Consider the following 23,929-nt stretch of genomic DNA (forward strand, 5'->3'; position numbering starts at 1 on the left):
TTAAAAATAGCAAGAAGAGAGGAATAATTAGGGGAAAACACTTAAGTGATACATAAATTAGGGTAAATATATGCCCAAAACGTAGTGCAAAGTAAAGTTTGCCGATACAAGACAATCGGTACAAATCAAGAACCACACCCAGCTGCACATGCACACATGCTCAACCATGCAAATAACTTCAAAATCATGTCTGTGTGCAGCTATGTCTTGCATGTTTAGAGTCATTGGAACTAGAATACCTACATATATACCGTGACTAGTCTTAGAAGCTCCCCCCACCAGTATCATGTATAGAGTTGTTCTGATATGGAGAGAGAGAGAGAGATTAACAACTACAAAAGACCCCAAGGGTCTATGAGACCAAAAGTCATTCAATGGTACCATGGATATACTGAGCCATGGAAAATTGAAAGATAAAGTTCTAAAAAACATCCAACACTAGTGCATGCACATGTAATCGGCAGTTGATCCTACGTAGAGTGAGATATTACGTGATCAGCTAATGACGAGAGAGAGAGAGAGAGAGAGAGAGAGTTTTCACTCTATTTTGTCAAGGATTTCCATCTCCAGTAGAGCAATGATATTCCCCGAGTGTGTTCACAAATACATGTCTGCTTATTCATGTCAATATAGCTTCCATAGACCAATTGCCTTCCCAAAGGCTGACCTTTCTTAGTGAGAAGGATATAATACTCTCCTCCTGTATTTAAATTCCTCTGGTTTTTGCAGGATTTTGGAGCTCAGCCACACGCTTCTCTGTTCTTTCCAAAGCCACTCTGAATTTCGAAATTAGCTGCAATGAATAGAGCATAATGATCACATTGTATCCTTAAGACAAAGTTCTGAACACTTGAATCAATATCTTTAAACTTATGCATCTTACACGAAGACGGAGTATGCATTCCAGTGGGGCATAGCCCCTAAATAAATTTGAAGATCTGCAAGCCCATATTAGCTCCTTTTTACACATACAGCCTGAAATTTGCAGATGGATGGGTTGTGGGCAGGCTTGATTGCCTGTCCGCAGTCCCCCATCCCTGGTCAAGTTCTCTGACAGCAAGAAAGGGCAGGCTGGGCTGTGTATGTGCAAAGGCACTTAGAGACTGCATTTATTCATTGAGCTAGCATGGATGATTAGATTTGATGAAAAGCTGCAAGATCTATGTCTTATACCACATTAAGCATGTATGCAACATACACACATGAATGTGGCTCATACCAGGTTTATTTCTTCTTCTGTGATAATGAGGGCTGGAGATAGCAGAACCATATCCTTCGATATGCGCACTAGCAACCCTTCCTCCTCACATTCATTGCGAAAGTAGATGCCGATACCTGGAATTTTACATGTGACTTCTTAACATGCTATAACTTACACAAGCTGTAAAGAGATGTACGTATACCATGCCCTTCATAAGAGCAAAGTGTACATTCATCAGCAGCTAACAAAAAATACATACCCCATTCTGGTGGAAACGGCTTATACATCACCTTGCTGGCAGAAAATTCAACTGCCATGATTAGTCCAAGACCGCGGATCTAACATTGGTTTACAAGAATCCGTTCATTAGCATCTAGATAAGAATCTAAAATGTCTTAATCCCTTGCATATCACAAATCATATATCAATGTTGAAAGACCCATTGCATATATACCCTTCCCACCTCTACTGGCAGAGGCGCCAGGGGTGGCTGATCATAGATGAGCATCACCAGGGGTGGCTGATCATAGATGAGCATCAAAGCCCGCCATCAATATCTCACCTGCTGTCCAGGTTTCACAAGCTGTTGTGTCAAAAGCCTAATGCAGAGATTCAAGTTTACCTCCCCAATAATGGGACTATCCAACAAGGCTCTCATGCCATCTTGGAAAGCCGGAGATACACTTTGTACATGATTCACGATGTTCTCCTCTCTGCAACAACAATTGAATATCAGTCTGGTTCATCCAATATTTAACCAAAAATCATGTATCTCATCATGCATTGCATCCCCTTGATTTTGAAGACTAGCAATAATAGTGATGATGATCCTTATAATTATTAGCATCCAATTATCCAATTAAGTTATGACATAAAAGCAGTTAATTCTTTCCGGGAAAAAAAAGCAGTTAATTATTTTCATTTAATGAACAACAACCAAGCATCTCATGCTAGAGACCTGTAGATTTTAAGAACCTCCAATGCAACCGCACACGATACAGGGTGACCAGAGTAGGTGAATCCATGCCCCAATTGTCCTGAACATGATCAGAATGCAAACATTGCACCAACATGGCCTTGTAGATAAGGATAGTATTCATCACTTAAGAGCTTATAATGCCTCTCTATTTCAAGATAAACTGCGTAAAACATCAAGAGTGTAGTGAAATAATGAATTTCTCAGTAATTTTTACCATGGTTATTGCTTTCTGCAAGTATAGTATCTGCAATTTTTTGACTGATCAATACTGTACCAATAGGCATGTATGCAGAAGAGAGTGCCTATGAAAGGCACACGAGGTGTTTAGAATAACAACTAGAAACTAGCACATAAATATAAAAACTACTATTACCAGCCATGAAGACTGAAAGAGTACTGGGTTTTCCCTTGATTGCTAACCTTGGCCAAAATCATGAAGTCAGGCTCAAGGCTGTATTTCTCACTACCACAAGTTGCACCCAATCTTCCAAATGCACAGACTACCTGGCAAGGATAGTAACCAAGTTCACAGGTCAAACACAATACAATGTAGATGCGACCGATGACTGGCTACAACAGGAAACATGTTTTAAAAAAAGAGTTCTAAATGCTTTCATCATTACCTCATCAACAATGAAGAGGATGTCATATTTCTTCAACAACATTTGCACCTGAATTTTTTTTTGAAAACATGAGTGAGTACTTGGGGATGCTATTTTACTTGGCATCATTTAACTTCATACAATAAATACACCCATTTTACAAGAAGGTTATCAAACCTTTTCAAAGTATGTAACAGGTGGAGGGATGACCCCGCCAGCTCCCATCACAGGCTCGGCAATGAAAGCCGCAATCTAGATAATCAAAACCTCATCATTGCCATGTTAAAGCCAAGCACACCATGGCACAACTGCTGGTTCGAATCAATATTTACTTAGCATAAGCAATGTGATTAATGCTACAATATGATTACATTATTTAATGCCTTATCGACATATTAGCAAAAAACAACGAAGCACATGATTAATACTGCAATAAAATAGCATTTACTGCAAGGCTTACATTTTCTGGGCCTTCTTTGATAATGAGGTGCTACCTTCTTGTCGTGGAGGAAAGAAAATTTCATTATACCTTCTCGGTGATTCTTGTAGTAATGCGGGCAGTCACAATATACCACAAATGGCAGTGGCAAATCGAAACTCTGATGTATGTATGGTATCCTGTGAAATGTCCATCCACACACAATATGCATATATAAATACAAATAGAAACCAAAACCGCATGCGCACACCCACGCACACGCACACGCACATGCACATGCGCACACACTTAAGGTTCTACAACTTGAAGCCAGCTTTGCAATTTGTAGATAAGATGTCCACTATATATGTAACCTCGCAAATTGAAAAAGGATCATTTTTCATACCCTGAAAGACTTCCAGAGATGGCTGTTGAGCCATGATAGCTGCAATAGCGAAATTCCGTTAAAAGTCTCAGAACACATAGAAGTGTTTAAAAAACAACACAAGAATGGGATCTACCCAGAGCATTGTTGTAATACCATACCAACTTCACCTGCCATGACACAAATTTTAAATCACACTTTGATGTTTTAATCACGTTTTTTTTTCTCACAAAAAGAAATGAGACAATAGTAAGAATCTATTTGGAGAAATTTACAATGCTCCATAAAGCTAAACAATTGCAGTGATTTCAAATCAAAATGCTCCATAAAGCTAAACAATTGCAGCGATTTCAAATCAAAATGTTGAAGTTTTACTTAATGATGCAAAAGTAAAAGATCCCATACCATACTGTCATTAGCCTCAGATCCACTATTGGTGAAGAAAACTTTTGCCATGTTGAAAGGCTTAAAAAATTCCAATAAATCTTTCGCCAGCTCCTGTATGAACAGCAACAATATTGTTGATTCAAGTTTCTTCAACTAATTTTATGTTGAAAGACATGTTTTTGCCTCTCTCTCTCTCTCTCTCTCTCTCTCTCTCTCTCTCTCCACCATATCTGGCACCTTTCCCACCACACTGTCCACCACCGCACCCATTTCACTACACACAGGTCCACTTTCACCGCTTTCTAGATGATATGTATCATGATAACATCTACGGCCAACTCTGTGAGCTTGATCCTTCAGTCCTGCTCCCTACACTCACATCCAAGCTACATTGCAGAGGCGCCATTTTCACTGCTACCTTGTGGATTTCTGCAAAGCTTTTAACACTGTCCCCCAGGCATGCCTTCTGCAGGATTTGGGTGTACCATCTATGGGGCATCACACCACTCTACAAGTCAGTTACAAGTGGGGTCAAGGCTCCAGGAGGTTGCTCACATCAGATTCAGTAGAGGAGTTACAGAGGCACTTGGATGCATTACATACCTTTTGTGAGCAGCAGGTTAACTATGGGAAGACCAAGGTTATGATCTTTTAATGTCATGTGCAAGACATGCACAGGCATACCTCAAGGCTATTCCTGAGGAGGTAACAAGATAAAGAATAAAGATCAGAACCAGATTTTGGAGCAGATACTGTGTTATTGGCTGGAGTACCTTGTGGAAGGACACAAAGGGCTGTCGGCCAGTCATGACTGGGGAATATCCCTGTCGGCTGCAGCATATATTGGATTTATTTGTCCAGGAGCTGGCCGACAGCAGGTCGCCCAGTCCATGAGATATTCCCAAGCCTATATAAGGCTTATGTGCTCATAGTTTTCAGTATTCAGCCCTTGGCTTGGCTGGATCATTAGTCTAGGGTTAGATTTAGGGTTTCTACCTTTTCAAGAATGGCAGCCTATGGCTGCAAGAACAGTTGTACCTTTTTGTACTATATGATATACTGAATACTCAGCTGTATCTCTTTCTCCTCTCTGTCTTCTCTTTGCGTTTATTCATCAGCTTGTTCCAAGATGTGTTTAGGGTTGAAAGAAGACTCCCAGAGCTTCCGCATGTTACATTGGTATCAGAGCTTCAGGCTGGTTGTGAGATATCGTTGCTGCCCATGTCCCACCCACCCTTACTCCATCGTGCATGGATGAAACCATGGCCCGGGTCTTTCTTTTGGTGGTGTGGGAATTAGGCAACTTTGTCTCAGCATCAAGCTTAGCAAGGCTAAACATTGATTCAGTCCCAGATGAAGGTGTGCAAGTCCAAGGTACACGAAAGTGCACAAGTACGAGGCCCAAGACAAGGAACACACGACAGGGAAGAATTCTCAAAAGGTTTGTTGGTGGGTATTCCACAAAGCCCAAGGGGATGGCAGTCCTGTGAGTCGGGTGCCACTTGGGGCACACCAGGAAAGGCTTTCAGGCAACGGTTCCAAGGGAGGATGATCCTCCAAGGGGTGGAGTGAGAGTGCCAGACTCGTTTCTCAGGAAAGAAGACTAGAGACAGTGTTCAGGGACAGGGCAGGAACAGAATGGGGACTCGATGGAACAGATGCATAGCTTGTCATCAGAGTTAGAATGGATTTGGAGACCAGGCCGAGTGTTCAATGAAAAGGTTGCCAAAGTAGGAAGGATGATATAGGGACTCGGGGAATAGAATGGGATGATGACATTCATCCAAGAAATAGGTTGGAATCCTGTCATCAAGTTTAGCTGAGGGGAATGTCATGTGCAAGACATGCACAGGCATACCTCACGGCTAATCCTGAGGTGGCAACAAGATAAAGAATAAACATCAGAACCAGATTTTGGAGCAGATACTGTGTTATTGGCTGGAGTATCTTGTGGAAGGACACAGAGGGCTGTCGGCCAGTCATGATTGGGGAATATCCCTATCGGCTGCAGCATATATTGGATTTATTTGTCCGGGAGCTGGCCGACAGCAGGTCGCCCAGTCCATGAGATATTCCCAAGCCTATATAAGGCTTATGTGCTCATAGTTTTCAGTATTCAGCCCTTGGCTTGGCTGGATCATTAGTCTAGGGTTAGATTTAGGGTCTCTACCTTTTCAAGAAGGCAGCCTATGGCTGCAAGAACAGTTGTACCTTTTTGTACTATATGATATACTGAATACTTAGCTATATCTCTCTCTCTCCTCTCTGTCTTCTGTTTGCGTTTTTTCATCAGCTTGTTCCAAGGTGTGTTTAGGGCTGAAAGTAGACTCCCACAACTTCCGCATGTTACATTTAACATCTCTCACTCATCCAGGCACAATTTCACCTACATGGGAGATCCTCATATATATACCAAGGAACCACCTTCTCCGGCCCGAGTTTCACCATGCCTCCAACAGCCTAGGCCAGATTGATGAGAGGCCACGCAGCTTTAGCCCTCCTTGAGAGAGAATGGTTTCCGGCACACTTCCAGGAACCACCTTCTCTGGACCGAGCTTCACCGAGCCCCCGACAACAAAGGGCAGATTGACGAGAGGCTATGCAGCTCTAGTTCTCCTTAAGAGACTATGCTTTCAGGCACACTTCTAGGAACCTAGAACTGAACTAAAGGATGGCTCTTTGAAACCTTAGTGACCCCGCTGGTGATGTACAGAGACCTCGGGTGAGGAGGAGTGGAGGTGGATCCAGAGGCTTCGTGTCACGATGTTCTCCCACATGATCTGGAGAAAACCATCTGTACCACACCCTATCATCCTGGCAAACGGGGACACCCCCCTTGGTGGTTGATTTTTTCCAGATGGTGACATACATACAACACCTCCACACCCTGGATAGCCAAGCCTTGCTTGGGAGTCCTCTCAACAGCTAGTGGAGCAAAGGCATTATCGGATATGGTATGTTCCTCACACAGGGTCTCCATATGGATCGCTTATTACCACCTTTCCAATACAGCCTAGAAGCCCCCTCCCTCTGTCTCACCCCCCTTTCATATCGATATGTAGGATTCCTCCATATGGATCGCTTGCAACCTTTTCAATACAGCCTAGAAGCCCCCTCCCTTGTCTCACCCATCAGGATACCAACTAGACCATTTGCTTTGATCTCCTCAGCTTACACGCCCACAGCACCTGGCACACGCCCCCTGGAGCTACCCATGAAAATGCAGTTCTACTACTGCAGAGATCAAATCTTCAGATGGATTCATCCAGAGGTCCGGAAACCTGCACAAGCATATGTCACATGGCATGTGCAATCGTGATTGGGCAGATCCAGGTTTCATCTCACCACCTCGGAGCGGAGACATGGAGAGCAAAGGGCATTGCCAGAGAGGACAGGATTTGTAGACTTGACTCTTCACGAGGTTGAGACGGAGGAACACTACATTTGCAAATGCCCAGCATATTATGAAATACAGGGGAGGTTCCACTGCCTTTTTTCGAGAAGGATTTGGTCCATTGTCCAGGATCGTTGATTTCCCTGGCCAGCGATGCTTGGGACTACCTGACAGAGCTGAACAGGCACAGAGACTCACTCCTCAGAGATAGCAGAGCCCAGCCTTGGGACACCTCATACCATTTCTAACTTCTTCTCAGTACAGGACAGCATCACGATCAGCAACCCAGAGAGGTACATTAGCACACAGACCCACCCAAGAGGATCACTCACCCTCCTGACCGATCCATAACCCACCTTAACTACCCGAAGTAATATGGGGCTGCACTTGCCAGCTAGAGTGCATTTGACATTGAATGCGCACCTTGGACTCCAATAACTAACAAGACATCATGATTGGCCACACATTGACCAAAATTTATGGAGTAGTCTTGGAGGCTCATACTAGCGCATGGGCAGAGAGACACAAAGGACTGATTTAGGAGGAACTATTTGACCCTAGACCACATCTTCACACTATGGGCTGCCATCAAGGAGGTGAGAGCACAAAAGCAACATCTCTTTTAGCTTCATGGATTTCAGGACCGCCTTTTGACAGTGCCAAGGTCAATGCTTTTATTGTCTACAGGAGCTCCACTTTCCACCAGAAATGATGTGGCACTCATCAGTCGGTGACTATGGCCAAGTTCCGGCTCCAAGTGGTATGTTAAATGAGATTCGTAGCACCATTAATGTAAAACACGGCTGCCACACTCTCCCCTCCACTCTTTGGGCTATGCATTGATGAGATCTCAGACTTCATAGACAGATTGTGGGGTACAAGGTTAGTGCCCTTCTTCTGGTATGTGGATGACATAGTTCTTATCTCGGATTCAGACGAGGGGTTGTCAAGAGATTGGATGCAGTTTGGACATATCGTGAGGAGAGGGATTACATAGTGAAACTGGGGGTTTCGCAGACTTGGGCAAAGATTTCCAAATGCTATCTAAGATCAGTGCCTCCACAAAATTTAGTCATCAACTAAGCCACTTGAGATGGCATGATTTGATTTGTTTGTGGTTCTCTTCCAAATTCTCTTGCCACCCCCCTTCCTGTTTGCTCAGCCAGTCTCGACATATATGCTGCAACAGGGGTTGCAGCTAGAGGGGTTTGTACATACCTAGCACTAGGCATCCCATAAAATGGTACGGCAGGTACAAAAGGTGTAATTCTAGGAGCGACACTTGCTCCTCAGGTCACATATGTAGGTCTTCTTATTGAAGACGTCATTTTTCGCTGGAACAGTCATGGCTGGTCTAATACTGGTTAACAGGGACAGAATACCGAAATATGAATTCCCATGGTTTTTGTCTCGATCACTATGGGAGTCTCTCTTTCTCTCTTTTCTCTTGTGACCATTCTTCTCAGATTTGGTGTTCCTGCAGCTCTTCCCACAATCGGTTTCAAAGAATCCTTTAGTGATAGAGCTCATGTTTCACCCATTTTGCCCTTTGTACCACATGAGAGTCATGGCTAAGTTTGGACAGCTGCGTTTGTCAAAATCCCAAAGGATCTCCTCGTGGAACGCTCTTGGTACGAGACTCAAAACCTGCAAACAAACAAAACAAACAAGAAGGGGGTGCAGGCTTGACTCACCTCCCAACCATGACAACCGTGGGCAAGCCCACAGTCTTGGCTGTCCCCACACCGAGCCACGAGCTGAGCTAACTAGGTTGACGTACCGACCAATCTCCACCTCGCGACGTCCCATACTGCCACGAAGCTACCCTCGCGGGCCTCGAGATTGCTGTCGGCCTCGGCTGCGTAAAGCAGGTGCTCGTCTGCACTAGATCCAAGCTCCAGACCATAGAGCTCTCACAAATCACGCGAGACTCTATATGACTAATGACTAACCTTGGCCACCCTTTTATAGGCTCTTGGCCAGTCATCGGGCATCCACACTTGGGCGCCCGCCCGTCCATACTTGGGTGCCCGCCCGTTAGTCTATCCCTAACTCAGCTCGCCAATCAACCTGCCTAGCTCCAAGCTTCCCCAAACCTCGAAGCTAGTCTTGTGTGCGTATAGCACACGGTAGATACACACTGTGCACATGACATACTCCCCGCTCACTCCTGAGCTCACTAAAAAGCCAAGGTAATCTCTCTGAAGAGTAGCCAATGTCTCCCATGTAGCGTCCTTCTCAACACGATCCTTCCACTTGATCTTGTATTCTGTGATAAGCGTATTACACAATCTTCTTGCACCAAATCTAAGAATCTTTTCAGGTTCGTGCGGAACAAATGTCATGTCCTCGACATCTATGATTTCTTAAGGAGTAACTAATTTTCTTTTTTTTGGGGTTCTTCGTAGCCGGTTTACCAGACTCATACTGTTTACAAGTTAAAAATAACAATTGCAAAACTTTGGACGAGGCCATTCATTCAGCTCGTCTCTATGATGATAAAATGGACTCTTCCAAGTCTAAACACATTACCGAGCAGGGGAACAAGCATAAAAGAAAGTTCTCCGCACCAATGGCTAACACGACTGAAGGAAAGTCTTCGGACCAACCTTTGAAGAATTCTAGTTTGACATCAGTGAAGAAGAAACGACTCCTTAAGGCTTTGAAGCTCAAGAAGGAGGGACGTTGTTTCATGCGTACGTCAGTTATTGTACTTTCTTGCCCTAGTACATGTTCTAATTGTTTGTTCAACTCTAAAGTTTTTGGCTTGCATGATCTTCTCCGAGTTTATGGAGAAGTGAATGGCCATAGAATCCACATTCTTCTAGACCCTGGCAGCTCACACAATTTTGTTAACTACAAACTTGTGCAGAAATTGAGTCTTGATACGACACCCAGCGATCATACCTATGAGGTACGCCTACCTGCGGAAAGGCAAGTATGGGATCGAAAGGTGGAGATGCTACCAATCCGGATTCAGGACTACAAAGATACTCTGGAATGCTATGTTATGCGCCTAGAAAATGTAGACTTGTTATTAGGGATTGAGTGGTTTAAGACTCTTCAAGTCCAGATAGATTGGTCTAGTCATATTTTTTCTTTTCAGCATGGGAACACCCAGTATAGTATCTTAGGTAATTGTATACATCTCTCTCAGGGACCTCTTGTAAATACAGTTGATTTTGGAAATATAATGGATTCTTCTTTGTATACCACTTTTGTCAGCAGCCTGGACATTTCCGAGTCTGAAAGGGATCTGGAGGACTCCAGGATGTTTAAATATTTGGAAAGTACAAGCTTTGGGAATGGGGGATTATCCTAGAATACTAAGGACCACACTCCTAAAATTTAGGAGAGTTGATATTTTTGACCCGACTCCGATGGAAATTCTGTTCGCGTCATTACATCTGGAATTGAGCAGATACCAAGAGTTGGCAAAGTGCCTATGACAGAATGTCTACCAGTTGGGATATTTTTAGAGGTAAAGATTATGGAAGGACCCATCTCTTAGATTGGGACATGTGGCAAGAAAGTGGACCAAAGTGAGACAAGTGGCCTAACACTTGTTAGAAAAAGGATCAAAGTGAGACAAGTGGTCTCACACTTGTCACTTCAGCTATTGTGTGGCTCTCCACTTGTCATCGTAACCTTCTCTTGCCATTTTGGCTCATGGGAGGCCCAAATCTATAAATTGGAGCCCTCTCTCTTCATTAATAGAGGCTCTCTTGCTGCACACTAGCCTCTACCACCGTTACAGGCTGCCCTAATGACGGCTACTCTTTTTCTCTCTCACTTGAAGGCTGCCCATGAAGAATACCGGCTGTTGGGGACTGTTTTGGAGTGCACACGTTTAGCACTCTTTCCATATGGATATTGTGGATTATATTATCAAGCTTACAGGCAAGCTATATGGAGATATATCTCGGGATATCTTAAGGATATGGTGAGGAGATATTTCTTTTGGCTTCATGACCAACCTGGCAAAGAACAGCTAAGTATACTTTGAGTTTGCAAAGTTAGTGCTTTTGCTATTTACTATGAAGTGTTTTTGATGTTCACTAACCCTTGTATAGCTATGCAAGGAGAAAGGTGTTGTTGTTTGCCTTGAGATGGTTTCAGGGAAACATTGTTTATGGCTCCCTTTAATGGGATGAATTCTTTTCATGGCTCCCTTTATTGGGATGGATTATATCCATGGAGATTTCTTTCTTGGACGAGATTTATAAAGATATTGGGCTTCACAAGCAACTTCTATGGACGAATCTGTCCGAGTTTATAGAGAAGAAATCTTTGGATATCTCATGGATATGATGCTCTTATGGATAAAGTCCACCTCTACTCCAAGGTGTGTGGTTAGCACAGAGTATGTGGTAAGAGTTATGGTATACAGGTCTATGGATTCTTGGACTTCTTTTCTAGGGATTTGGATCCATCCTCAGGTTTATGGATTATGTTTATGACTCCCTTTTACTGGGATGGATTATTCCTTTTGGCTCTCTTTATTTGGGATGCATTGGACTTATGAAACTCATGATTCACATACCCTGTGTAGTGTTCTCTTGTCCTATGTGCTCTCTTGAAGATTGTTTCTACCATGTGAGGGTGGAACAATAGAGAGCAGATGAAAGGGAACATGGGCACTTCAAAGGGTAGTGACAAGCACAACATACCCTGTGTAGTGTTCTCTTGTCCTACGTGCTCTCTTGAAGATTGTTTCTACCATGTGTGGGTGGAACAATAGAGAGCAGATGGAAGGGAACATGGGCACTTGAGAGGGTAGTGTGAGTTGGTGGCCGAAATGCCTACAGACTATTGGTGGCCGAAATGTCTATAAACTATCTGTAGCAGAAATGCTTATGGAACACCAGGCTATTTATGCTTGCGAGTGATTATTTTATCTTGTTACTTGAGCCCACCTCTCATCCAAGGTGTGTGGTCAGAGTACCAACACGGAGTGCAAGTGGTAAAGTGGACATGACGGGACTTATGTCTATGCCAAGGGTCATGTGGACAAATGTCTTGTTGGCAGAAGACTTATTTTGTCTTGCCCATTTACTTGGGACATGGATTATGATATCTGGACTTATGGGACTGTTTGTCTCGCCCAATTACTTGGGACATGGATTATGATATCTGGACTTATGGGATTGATTTGTCTCGCCCATTTACTTGGGACATGATTATGATATCTAGACTTATGGGACTATTTTTGTCTTGCCCATTTATCTTGGGACATGATTTTGATATTGGTATTATGGAGACTTATTTAGTCTCGCCCATTTCTTTGGGACATGGATTCTTCAATTATATTGGATTTTTGAGACTGTCTCGTCTCGCCCAATCGATGGGACATGATTATATCTTGAATATATGGCTTGAAGCTTAAAGTTGCGGACAACTTTTAAGAAGCTGGGGAGGATGTCACCAGCCTGGACATTTCCCAGTCTGAAAGGGGTCTGGTGGACTCCAGGATGTTTAAATATTTGGAAAGTACAAGCTTTGGGAATGGGAGATTATCCTAGAATACAAAGGACCACACTCCTAAAATTTAGGAGAGTTGCTATTTTTGGCCCGACTCCGATGAAAATTCTATTCGCGTCATTACATCTGGAATTGAGCAGATACCAAGAGTTGGCAAAGTGCCTATGACAGAATGTCTACCAGTTGGGATATTTTTAGAGGTAAAGATTATGGAAGGACCCATCTCTTAGATTGGGACATGTGGCAAGAAAGTGAACCAAAGTGAGACAAGTGGCCTGACACTTGTTAGAAAAAGGATCAAAGTGAGGTTAGGTTGATCTTAGAATTGCCCCACCCACTAATTACAAAGATGTGCAAAGATTTATGGGCCACATTGGGTATTACTGCCGCTTCATAATATTTTATGCTGAAATTGCCAGATCATTATATAAGCTACTCTTCAAGCAGGACTATGGTGGCCTACGTTGTTCGGGGATGCCATAGAGTTTGCTAAAAGATGTGAAGAGTGTCAGCAATTTGCTATCCCGCAACAAAGGGACAGGATGCCACTTACCCCTGTTATTATAAACCTTTTGAGAATGGGGAATTAATTTTATTGGACCGATTAGTCCAGCTGTGCATCCATCACAAGTTCGATATGTGATCGTGGCCATCGACTACTTCAGCCACTGTATCGGCTGTACCAACCATTGTACCTTGTACTTGCTGTACCATTTCTATTGCATGAAGACCCGTGGTTTTTGGGGAAGAATCAGTACCCACACAGAGGTATATGGATTATATTGTTGGCTCGGCATTTTTACAGCCTATGTTCCGGCTTGGTTGCCTCGTGTTGGGCTGTGTTATGGCATTTGTATATGGATAATCCGGCATCTCCCGTGGGGAGAGTAAGGCTCTCAAAGCTTGTACATGATATTATTCTCCTTGGGTAATAAAATACTCCAAGGGGGGGGGTCGGCCCATTCCGGCCTCTATGCGGTGTCACACGTGCAAGCTCCATTTTCAGCATTTGTGGATGTTTTGTCCAGCTTTATGTTCTATGCAAAGTGATGATGGATATATGTTAAGGCTGGCCATGTTTAAATGTTTTAATATGCATTGATGGTATCAACAAGTGTGTCAAAGGCCCTAGTCCCCCGCGCACCTGCCGCGAGTTTCAGCTTTCCATTGTGTATTGATTCCACTTTCTTCATTTCTCATACCTTCCATGGATGTCAATGAATTAAGTGTGTTTGAAAGCAAAGAATTACAGAAGATACTTGATTCGTTTCAAGATGTATTTCCTAAGGAACTGCCATCGGGTTTACCACCTGAAAGGGCAGTAGATCATCGTATTGACTTAATTCCTGGTGCCCATCCTGTCAGTATTCCACCTTACAGGATGAGCCAAGCTGAGGAAGATGAGTTGGCTAAACAACTCGAAGACTATTTGAGGATGGGCCAGATCCGTCCAAGTAAATCACCTTGGGGTGCACCTATGTTGCTTAGGAGAAAGAAGGACAACACCTGGAGAATGTGTATAGATTACAAGAGATTGAACAAGCTGACAATTAAGAACCGTTATCCTCTCCCTAGATCAGATGACCTGATTGACCGGTTAGCAGAAGCGAAATATTTCACGAAGATAGATTTATGTACTGGCTATCACCAGATACGTATTCATGAAAGGCATGTCAAAAGAACCGCCTTTCAGACTAGGTATGGCCATTACGAGTTTCTCGTATTACCTTTTGGGTTAACCAATGCTCCAGCCACTTTCCAGCAAATGATGAACGATCTTTTTCGTGAACATTTGGGGAAATTTGTGGTGGTGTTTCTGGATGATATTTTGATATATAGTCGTACTCTTGAGGATCATGTTAGACACCTCACGATTGTCATATCTATTTTAAGACAGAATCGACTATATGCTAAATTAAGTAAATGTGAGTTTTTTCTGACAGAACTCATTTACTTGGGACACAAGATCACTAGAGATGGATTGAGCATCGACTATGACCGAGTTTAGAAGGTTCTGGACTGGCCTATACCGCAAACAATGAAACAACTTCGTTCTTTTCTCGGTTTTGTTGTTTTTCTTCGAAAATCTGTGCGGGAGTACTCTCAGCTCACACTACCGATGACCGACTTATTGAAAGGTCGTGGACGTAAGTCAAATCAGCCTATCACTTGGAATAACGATTTGGATATGGCCTTCAGACTTTTGAAAGATAAAGTCAAGGAAGCACCTATCTTAGCATTACCCGGCCTTATGTTCTTGAAACTGATGCCAGTGACTATGCCATCGGGGCTGCTCTATTTCAAGATGGTAGACCGGTTGCTTTTGAAAGTAAAAAGCTTGACGACACTCAATCTCGTTGGCCAACCCTTGAGAAGGAGCTTTATGCTGTGATTCATGCTCTCAAGGTTTGGAGACATTATTTATATGGCTCCAAGTTTGTGGTATTGACTGATCATCAGTCAATCAAGTATGTGTGTGATGCGGATGATTTGAGAGGAAGGAAAGCTCGTTGGGCTCAGTTAATGCAAGATTTTGATTTTGAGATCCGTTATCGAAAAGGGTCCATGAACAGTGTTGCAGATGCGCTTAGTCGAATTAGAGAGGTGAATACTTTGTCGTTCACCGAGATTTCTACTGACTTATTTCAGTCATTGAGATGGCTTTGCAGGACTGATAGTAGTTATTTTGGTCCATTCTGGCAAAAGATCCAGGGCGGGAGCTTATTGATTGACCAAGACTCAATGACTGAGCAGTCTACTGTTCAGGCTGCAGGAGGCCAGTGGATGATTCGGAATGGTTTACTATTCCGTACTAACAAAATTTGTGTACCACAGATCCCGGACATTCGGTCCAAGATTCTTAAGGAGTGTCACGACGCCCCTTCTGATGGACACCCTGGGGTACACAGGACACTATCATTAGTGAAACACACTTTTTACTGGCCAAAGATGAAAGGATATGTAGAAGATTATGTTCTCAAGTGTCAAATTTGTCAAGCAAATAAAGCTGAACGCTTTAGATAGGCTCGGTTGTTGCATCCTTTGCAAATCCCAGGTAATAAATGGGAAAGTATTTCCATGGATTTTATTACCGGATTGCCAAGAACACATCAAGGCCACGATTCTATTTGGGTTGTGGTAGATCGCTTGACAAAAATGGCTAGATTTTTACCGACTCGGAAGAATATTACAGCTACGCAATTAGCACGGTAGTTTATCGAGCAATTGTTTAGACTGTACGGGTTACCGCAAGACATAGCCAGTGATAGGGACTCTAAGTTTACGAGTGATTTTTGAAAACTTGTTTTTGAGAAGTTGGAAACAACTTTGAATTTGAGTTCCTCGGATCATCTTCAATCTGATTGCCAGACTAAAAGAGTGAATCAGATTTTTAAGGATATGGTTCGGGCATATGTATCCAAAAGACAGAGTTCATGGGAGGATTATCTTCCTATGTTAGAATTTGCATATAACAGTACTAAGCATACGAGTACACGTTTTAGTCCTTTGATGCTTCTGTATGGTTTTCAACCTAGATCACGTGTTACAGTAGGAATCTCAGGACTTCAGCATGATGCAGTGCGTAATTTTTTGCAAGATATGCAAGAAATGTTACAAGTTGCGAAGGAATCTATTAGAAGTGTTCAAGACCGAGACAGATTTTATTCTAATAGACATCGTTCACCCAGAGAGTTGTCTGAAGGAACGATGGTGTATTTGCGAGTTCCAAAAGATTCCGAGACTTTACGGACAGGTCGATCTCCGAAATTATCCCCTACATATTGTGGACCATTTCGTATTACACGACGAATTGGTTCAGCTGCATTTGAATTGGATTGTCTTCTCATGTGAAAGTTCATCTTGTATTTCATGTCAGTAGACTTAAGGAAGTACTGGGTGAAACAAACCAGTTAGTTACTCCTCGAGAAATCATAGCTGTCGAGGACATGCCATTTGTTCCCCACGAACCTGAAAAGATTCTTGGATTTCCTGAAAGAAGATTGCGTAATCCGCTTATCATGGAATACAAGATCAAGTGAAAGGATCGTGTTGAGGAGGACGCTACATGGGAGACATTGACTACTCTTCAGAGAGATTACCTTGGCTTTTTAGTAAGCTCAGGAGTGAGCTCTTAGAGGAAGGGGAGTGTGTCATGTGCACAGTGTGTATCTACCGTGTGCTACACGCACGCAAGACTAGCTTTGAGGTTTGGGGAAGCTTGGAGCTAGGCAGTGTCATGTGCACAGTGTGTATCTACCGTGTGCTACACGCACACAAGACTAGCTTCGAGGTTTGGGGAAACTTGGAGCTAGGCAGGCTGATTGGCGAGCTGAGTTAGGGATAGACTAACGGGCGGGCACCCAAGTATGGACGGGCGGGCACCCAAGTGTGGACGCCCGATGACCGGCCAAGAGCGTATAAAAGGGTGACCAAGGTTAGTCATTAGTGATGTAGAGTCTCGCGTGATTTGTGAGAGCTCTATGGTCTTGGAGCCTGGATCTAGTGCAGACATGCACCTGCTTTACGCAGCCGAGGCCGGCAGCAATCTCGAGGCCCACGAGGGTAGCTTCGTGGCGGTATGGGACGTCACGAAGAGGAGATTGGTCGGTACGTCAACCTAGTTAGCTCAGCTCGTGGCTCGGTGGGGACAGCCAAGACTGTGGGCTTGCCCACGGCTGTCATGGTTGGGAGGTGAGTCAGGCCTGCACCCCCCCTTGTTTGTTTGTTTGTTTGCAGGTTTCGAGTCTCTTACCAGGAGCGTTCTACGAGGAGATCCAATGGGGATTTGACAGTGGTATCAGAGCATGCCTCGTGAACGAGCAAGTCGGTAGGTAGAGAAGATGAGGTCGAAGAAAGGTATGTGTTCAAAAAGCTTGCTGTTTTTCTGTGCATACTGCTGTTTTTCAGATTCAGTATGTTGTTTTTTTCATCATAGGAACCCGTGATGATAGCGATTGTGGTCTAGAAAGGGTTTTTTGCTTTGCAAAGAAGAGGAAAGATGTTTTGAACTGTGTAAACAGTTTCAAGTGAGAGAAAATAGAAAAAAAAGCATGTTTGCTTTTGGCTGCACGAAAGAGAAAGAGAGAGAGAGAGCGAGAGAAGCGACTGCTGGTCGTGTACTGCTGGCCGGGTATTGTTGTACTCGTTGTAGGCGCACGCATAATGTAGGCCAGGCCTACGTAGGCAGGCGCCCAGGCTGGGCCGGCGCAGGCGCCCAGGCCTACGCAGGCAGGCGCCCAGGCCTACGCCGCCTTGTGGCCAGGCCTATGCAGGGGCCATGCCTACGCAAGCAAGCTGACGCAGACCACCGCGAAGACCTGCATGAAGGAGCGCTGGCAGCATGGTCGGCGAAAGCAACAGTGCGGGTGATGCCAGCAGGCAAGCCGACAGCGTTAATCCAGGAGGGAAGAGGGAAAAAAAAACAAGGAAAGCACTCGCCGATTTGGGTTTGCTTTCGTTGTTTTTAGTTTTTTTAGTTTTTTTTTTTAGTTTAAAAGCTCCCTCCAAGGTTTAAAGGTGTTTGTTTTTTTTAAAGAAAAAAGAATATATATATATATATATATATATAAAACACAAAAGCAAAAGCTCAAGTTGCTTTTGGGGATCGTTATATAAACCCCTTCAGTGGGCTTCTTGCCACACATCTCTCAAGTTTTCAAGCTCTCAAGCTCTCAAGTTCTCTTTGCACTTTTAGTGTGCAAAGATCGAATTTTCTCTCCACTTGCCCTTTTCACGATGTCGACCCAAGAATCGGAGTTGGAGCACCTTGTCGAACGCGAAGGCTTGCCGGCTACAGAAGATACCGATGCCGATCTTTTTGACGATTATGTGTCAAAATCAGATTTCCAAGAGTTCAAAGTAGCTATTGAAGCTTCTTCTTCGGAATGTCAGGCACAAATTGCCGCCCAGATGCAAGCCTTGCGGAACTCCATCTCTCTCTTGACCACTACCCTCTCTACTCTTTCGGGTATGGATACCTTGGCCTTTGCTTTAGGCCCCAACATTACTCCGGAACCGTTTGGGGGCGAGCAAAAGCAGCGTACCAAGGAGATCGTGGACAATTGGCTACATAAGTGGCAGGTGCATTTTCAGTTTCATCCATATGATGATGGAAAAAAGATCCAGTTAGCAGCACGTTTCCTCTCCGGCAAAGCTTCGCTTTGGTGGAAGGAACTCAACCCTAAGCCAACAACTTGGGCACAATTCGAAGACGTCTTCAAGAAGGAATTCCTCAAGAAAGAGGATGATTATGATGTTGTTGCCCGGTTGTAATATGCGGAAGCTTCGGAGAAGGATCGGTACTTCAAAACTCAGAAATCAGCATTCTTTTCGCGACGGAATTAACGCACAAACTGAAAGACGATGTGCAGAAAAATAGAGAGAGAAGGGGGGGATGGAGAGGACACAATATTGGGTCCCAATTACCCTCTGTAGGGCCCCCACCACGGATGGTGTATTTGCTTTATTAGAATGATGTAAATCTGAAAACAAATACAAAGTACTTGACCTTTTCTTGGCTGGAAAATCCTGCCCTTGACCTTCAGTCCTTCACCCCTTTGCTTTAGCAATGTTCTTGGCTGTCCTGGCCCTTGTTTGCTTGGAGCACTTGGTGAATTATGAGATGACTTCAATGAATTATGGGCTGGGGTATTTATACTTCTCATAGCATCCAGTCGGCCTGCTTCATGAAGTCCCACGACTGTGTCTTTTCCCATAAAGTGTTTTCACACTATATTCCATGCTTTCACACTATGCCAAATACTGTCCAGCCTGCGCATATATTCTGGGACAGCATCCTGACTGCTGGGCACCATGCGCATGGGTGTGGGACTGCCCCCCACACCTGGCCGACTGGCTGGGTAGGGTTTCTAACCCTGTCGGCTGCCTGTCCAGCAGCCCTAGGGCTGGCCGACAGCCCTTGCCATGGCTGGTGGGCACAATGTGGGCCCTCCTGGCCCCTTGGGGGTGGTTCTATACCTCCCCCATGCCCACACTAAGAATGCAAATGCAAATCCTCGCACTGGGGTAGCCCTATGGGCTGGCCCCATCTCTACATGCAAACCTACATGCCTACAGAGGCCTGGCATCCAGTTGCAAACCAGATACACAGCACATCTGACATCATTCCAGAGGGAGACTCACAGCGCGGACTGGCACTGCTTCATGTGCAAGACAATGCACACCTGACCTTGGACTCATGTGCAGGACAATGCACACCTGACCTCGGACGACTGAGATGGATCCCTGGCTGACTCGTCTCGGACTGGGCTCACATGGGACCAGTTCACCATCCCAGATCCTGCACCTTCTGTACAGAAATGTCTACGTGGCATCCAAGTGCGGGATGCACGTGACATCCCCTTCTGCTTAACTTGACGGAAGCTGCATAGCCTCCAAATAATCCGTCAATAATGCCGGATAGTCTTCGAAAAATTCTTTGTCGAGCCATACCGCTTCATGAGTTCCTCGGTCCTGAAACTTCGTGAGAAACTGTCGTAGTCTTCGGCCTGAGCCATGCTTGAAACGGTGCAGAAGGATCTGTTCTGGAACCATTACTTCTGCTTCATCAATGATGTCTGGTTCCGCTTCGTCTTTGACCTCTGAAGGGGGGTGGACCTGCATATGGCTTTAACCAACTGACATGAAATACATCGTGCATAGTCCAACTCGGAGGTAGCTTTAACTGCATAGACACCTCATTAATCTTTTTCCGGATGGGAAAAGGTCCGAAGCTCCTGAAAGACAACTTTGGGCATCGCTTGCCCACCTGCTTTAATCTTTGCTTCATAATCCGAAGATACACCCAATCTCCTTTCGAAAACTTCATGTCCCTTCGGTCTTTATTGGCCTGTTGAGTGTAGGCCTCTTGCGCTTTAGCCAATCTGTCTTTAACGGACTCTAGGATCTCCTGGTAAGACTCCGTCACTCTGTTCGCCTCCGGTACTGAAGACGAAGTCCTGGTTAACAACGACTGGAAAGGCCTTCCAAACGCTGCCTCATATGGAGTCCTGCCAATAGCTGAAGAAAAAGAGTCATTCAAAACAGCTTGAACTAAAGGCAAAAACGATTCCCACTTACCTTGCTGATCGTGGACATAACACTTCAGCACATCAAAGGCCAACTGGTTGTATATCTCTGTCTGGCCATCTGTCTGTGGGTGGAATGCACTGGAAAAATTCAACTTAGTACCAAAATTATCAAACAATGCCCTCCAAAAATGACTGGTAAACTTGGCATCTCGGTCTGACACTATGGTCCTAGGAATCCCACCAATCGGGTACCAATGCCGAATAAATAGCTGGGCAACATCCTCGGCGGTCACATTGGCCCTGCAAGGAATAAGCATAACAAATTTGCTGAACCTGTCAACAATAGTTAAACACTGTGTATTACGCTTACTCGGACTGGGAGGCAGATTTGTGACAAAGTCCATGGAAATGTCTTGGAAAGGACCCTCAGGAATTGGCAAAGGCTGTAACAACCCTATCTTCTTTCCACGAGGAGCTTTCACCTTTTGACAAATGTCACAGCGTTGTACATATGTAAACACATCACGCCTCATCTTTGGCCAATAGTATTGCCGTTCTAATTTCTCCAGAGTCGAATTCATGCCCCTATGACCACCTGTAATGGCGTCATGGGCATCATGGAGAAGAGCTGCCCGGAATGATTTCATGACACACAGTCGGCCTTTGTAGAAAAGCCAACCATCGCGTATCAGAAAATGGCATGGTCCTGTTGCATCCAATGCCTGTTCCCACTGTGTACCGAATTCCTCGGAATCCGCGTACATGTGCTTCATGTCTTCTAGTCCTGTACCAACAAGGTCAAGTCTAGTGGTCTGAATCGCAGATACTTGTCCCTTCCTGCTCAAAGCATCGGCCACTGGATTGGCCTTTCCTAGAAGGTACTCAATCATGCCACCAAACTGCTGGAATATCTGACTCCAGCGGTGTTGTCGATCACTCCACTGTGCACTTGGCATCGTCTGAATCCAGCGCAATGCCTGATGGTCAGTGCGGACCTCGAAGTCACGGCCATACAGGAAATGTTTCCAATGTTTCAAGGCCTGTATGACTGCTAGGAGTTCACGATCATAGACTGAGTAGTTCTTTTCGGCGGGCAGTAACTTACGAGACATGTAAGCTACTGGATGACCATTCTGTTGCAATACACCTCCAATTGCGATGTTACTCGCATCGGTGATCACCTGAAATGGTTCGTCCCACGAGGCAAGTGCTAAACAAGGCGCTTCTGACAAAGCCACCTTGAGGTTCTGGAATGCCTCCAACGCTCGTGGAGTCATTCGAATCTTTTGCCTCCTTGTTTTCACTCCCTTTAGCAGATCGGTGAGGTCTGCCGAGAGATCAGAAAACTTGTCAATGTGGGTGGAATATGCCTGGCATATACCCACAAATGATCTAATGTCATAAGCAGTCTGAGGTACTTCCCAGTTCACAATCTCGGCCACTTTAGCCGGATCAAGTCAAATGCCTTCGGCACTGATTATATATCCCAAGTAATGTACCTGGAACAGATAAAATTCTGACTTCTTTTCATTGATATAGAGCTCGTTGCTTTCCAGCAACTTAAGGACTTTCTCCACATCAATGTCATGCTGCTCAACTGTAGCTGAAAATATGAGTATGTCGTCCAGAAATATGAACACACACACTCCAATCAACTCCCGGAAAACACGCATCATCATGCGGTTAAATGTAGCTGGGGCGTTCGTCAATCCAAATGGCATAACCACAAATTCATAGTGGGCCCGTTCTGTACGGAAGGCTGTCTTGGGGATGTCCCCCTCTACAATCCGTACCTGGTGGTACCCACTCTTTAAATCCAATTTAGAGAACACCTTAGCTCCATTCAGCCTCTCGAGAATATAGTCAATTCGAGGCATCGGGAATCTGCTCTTGATAGTCAGCTTGTTGAGTGCACGCTAATCGACACACAACCGAGAAGACCCATCTTTCTTCTTGACAAATAAGATCGGTGCTGCAAATGGCGACACGCTGGGGCGGATGAAGCCAGCTTGCAACAATTCTTGGAGTTGGCGGTCCAGCTCCGATTCCATTGCCTTAGAAAGGCGATACGGAAACTTGCTCGGGGGTTCCGAGCCTGGGAGGAGGTCAATCTTGTGATCCTCCGGTCTGGACGGGGGACGCTGGGGAGGGAGACTGTCCCGAAGAAAAATCTTCTGGAACTTTTCATGGAGAACCGAGTACTTCTCGGAAGCACTGGCCACCGTCTGGGCTGTCTGGATGTAAATCATCGCACACTGTGCGCCTTTCCAGACTGCTCGCTTAGCCTGCAAGTGGCTTATGAGCGGAAAGTTTGGAATACCTGGCTCACACTTAATGGTCACCGGGGTGTTTGACACATTCCGATCAATCTGGAACGTGTGCTTGTCCCACTTGACATCAGGAAGAAACTTGTGAAACCACTGGATACCCAAAATTATGTCTGCTCCTACAAGAGGGGCAACCATAAAGTCACGCACAAATTCTATGCCCTGAATCACTAACTTAGCACCTAGATCTTCATACTTGACGCTCGTTGTCATACCTATGCTAAAACCCTCAACCTGTTTGTCCACCGGACTCAGCTCGAAACGGGCACGCCTAGCGGCCTCTTCCGTGATCACATCCTCCGTGCTGCCGCTGTCAAACAAGACAACGACTCTCTGGCCACCTATGTAGCCAAAGGACTTGAGCAATTCGTTGCGCTCATACTCCTGGTCATGGGCGCCCTTCTGCTTATCTTCGAGCTCCCGGCTAATAATTGCTCCAACTGAAGCACCGGGGGTGGAAGAACTAGGGGTAGCCGCTGGGGTCTGTGTGGGAGCTGTGCTCACCACGGAAGCTGTGGAGGCGGCGGCGGCCTTTGGAGGTTTCTTCGGACAATCCCGAGAAGTATGTCCTTTTGTGTGACAAAAGTTAACATCTACCCTCCTTCCTGTACTGAGCAAGCTCCTCAGCACTCAACTTGCCACATGTCTTGCCTGCCTCCGCTTTCTGGTCTGGAGTAAGCTTAGACGCATTGTTCGAGTTCTTGGAGCCAGAGGCTCCCGGGCTC

The 23,929-nt window shown here is 44.8% G+C and overlaps 1 protein-coding gene across 2 annotated transcripts in view; it reads right to left on the reverse strand.

The window, feature by feature from the left end:
- Window positions 1-307: 307 nt before the first annotated feature.
- LOC147615659 (gamma aminobutyrate transaminase 1, mitochondrial-like) overlaps window positions 308-23,929 on the reverse strand; it is a 44,591-nt gene continuing 20,969 nt past the window's right edge. For both annotated transcript variants that reach the window (XM_086778202.1, XM_086778203.1), the window contains exons 5-17: window positions 3,991-4,083; window positions 3,722-3,755; window positions 3,607-3,645; window positions 3,312-3,400; window positions 2,960-3,034; window positions 2,804-2,851; window positions 2,601-2,684; window positions 2,395-2,482; window positions 2,160-2,238; window positions 1,824-1,914; window positions 1,461-1,539; window positions 1,220-1,335; window positions 308-793 (exon numbers count right to left, since the gene is read on the reverse strand). In XM_086778202.1, coding sequence (XP_086634328.1) covers window positions 707-793; window positions 1,220-1,335; window positions 1,461-1,539; window positions 1,824-1,914; window positions 2,160-2,238; window positions 2,395-2,482; window positions 2,601-2,684; window positions 2,804-2,851; window positions 2,960-3,034; window positions 3,312-3,400; window positions 3,607-3,645; window positions 3,722-3,755; window positions 3,991-4,083 — 1,002 coding nt within the window. In that variant the 3' untranslated portion in view covers window positions 308-706. The remainder of the gene's footprint in view (window positions 794-1,219; window positions 1,336-1,460; window positions 1,540-1,823; window positions 1,915-2,159; window positions 2,239-2,394; window positions 2,483-2,600; window positions 2,685-2,803; window positions 2,852-2,959; window positions 3,035-3,311; window positions 3,401-3,606; window positions 3,646-3,721; window positions 3,756-3,990; window positions 4,084-23,929) is intronic.

The sequence above is a fragment of the Cibotium barometz genome, chromosome 39, assembly GCF_041138505.1.
Source record: "Cibotium barometz isolate CiBa-2024 chromosome 39, ASM4113850v1, whole genome shotgun sequence".
NCBI classification, from domain to species: Eukaryota; Viridiplantae; Streptophyta; class Polypodiopsida; order Cyatheales; family Cibotiaceae; genus Cibotium; species Cibotium barometz.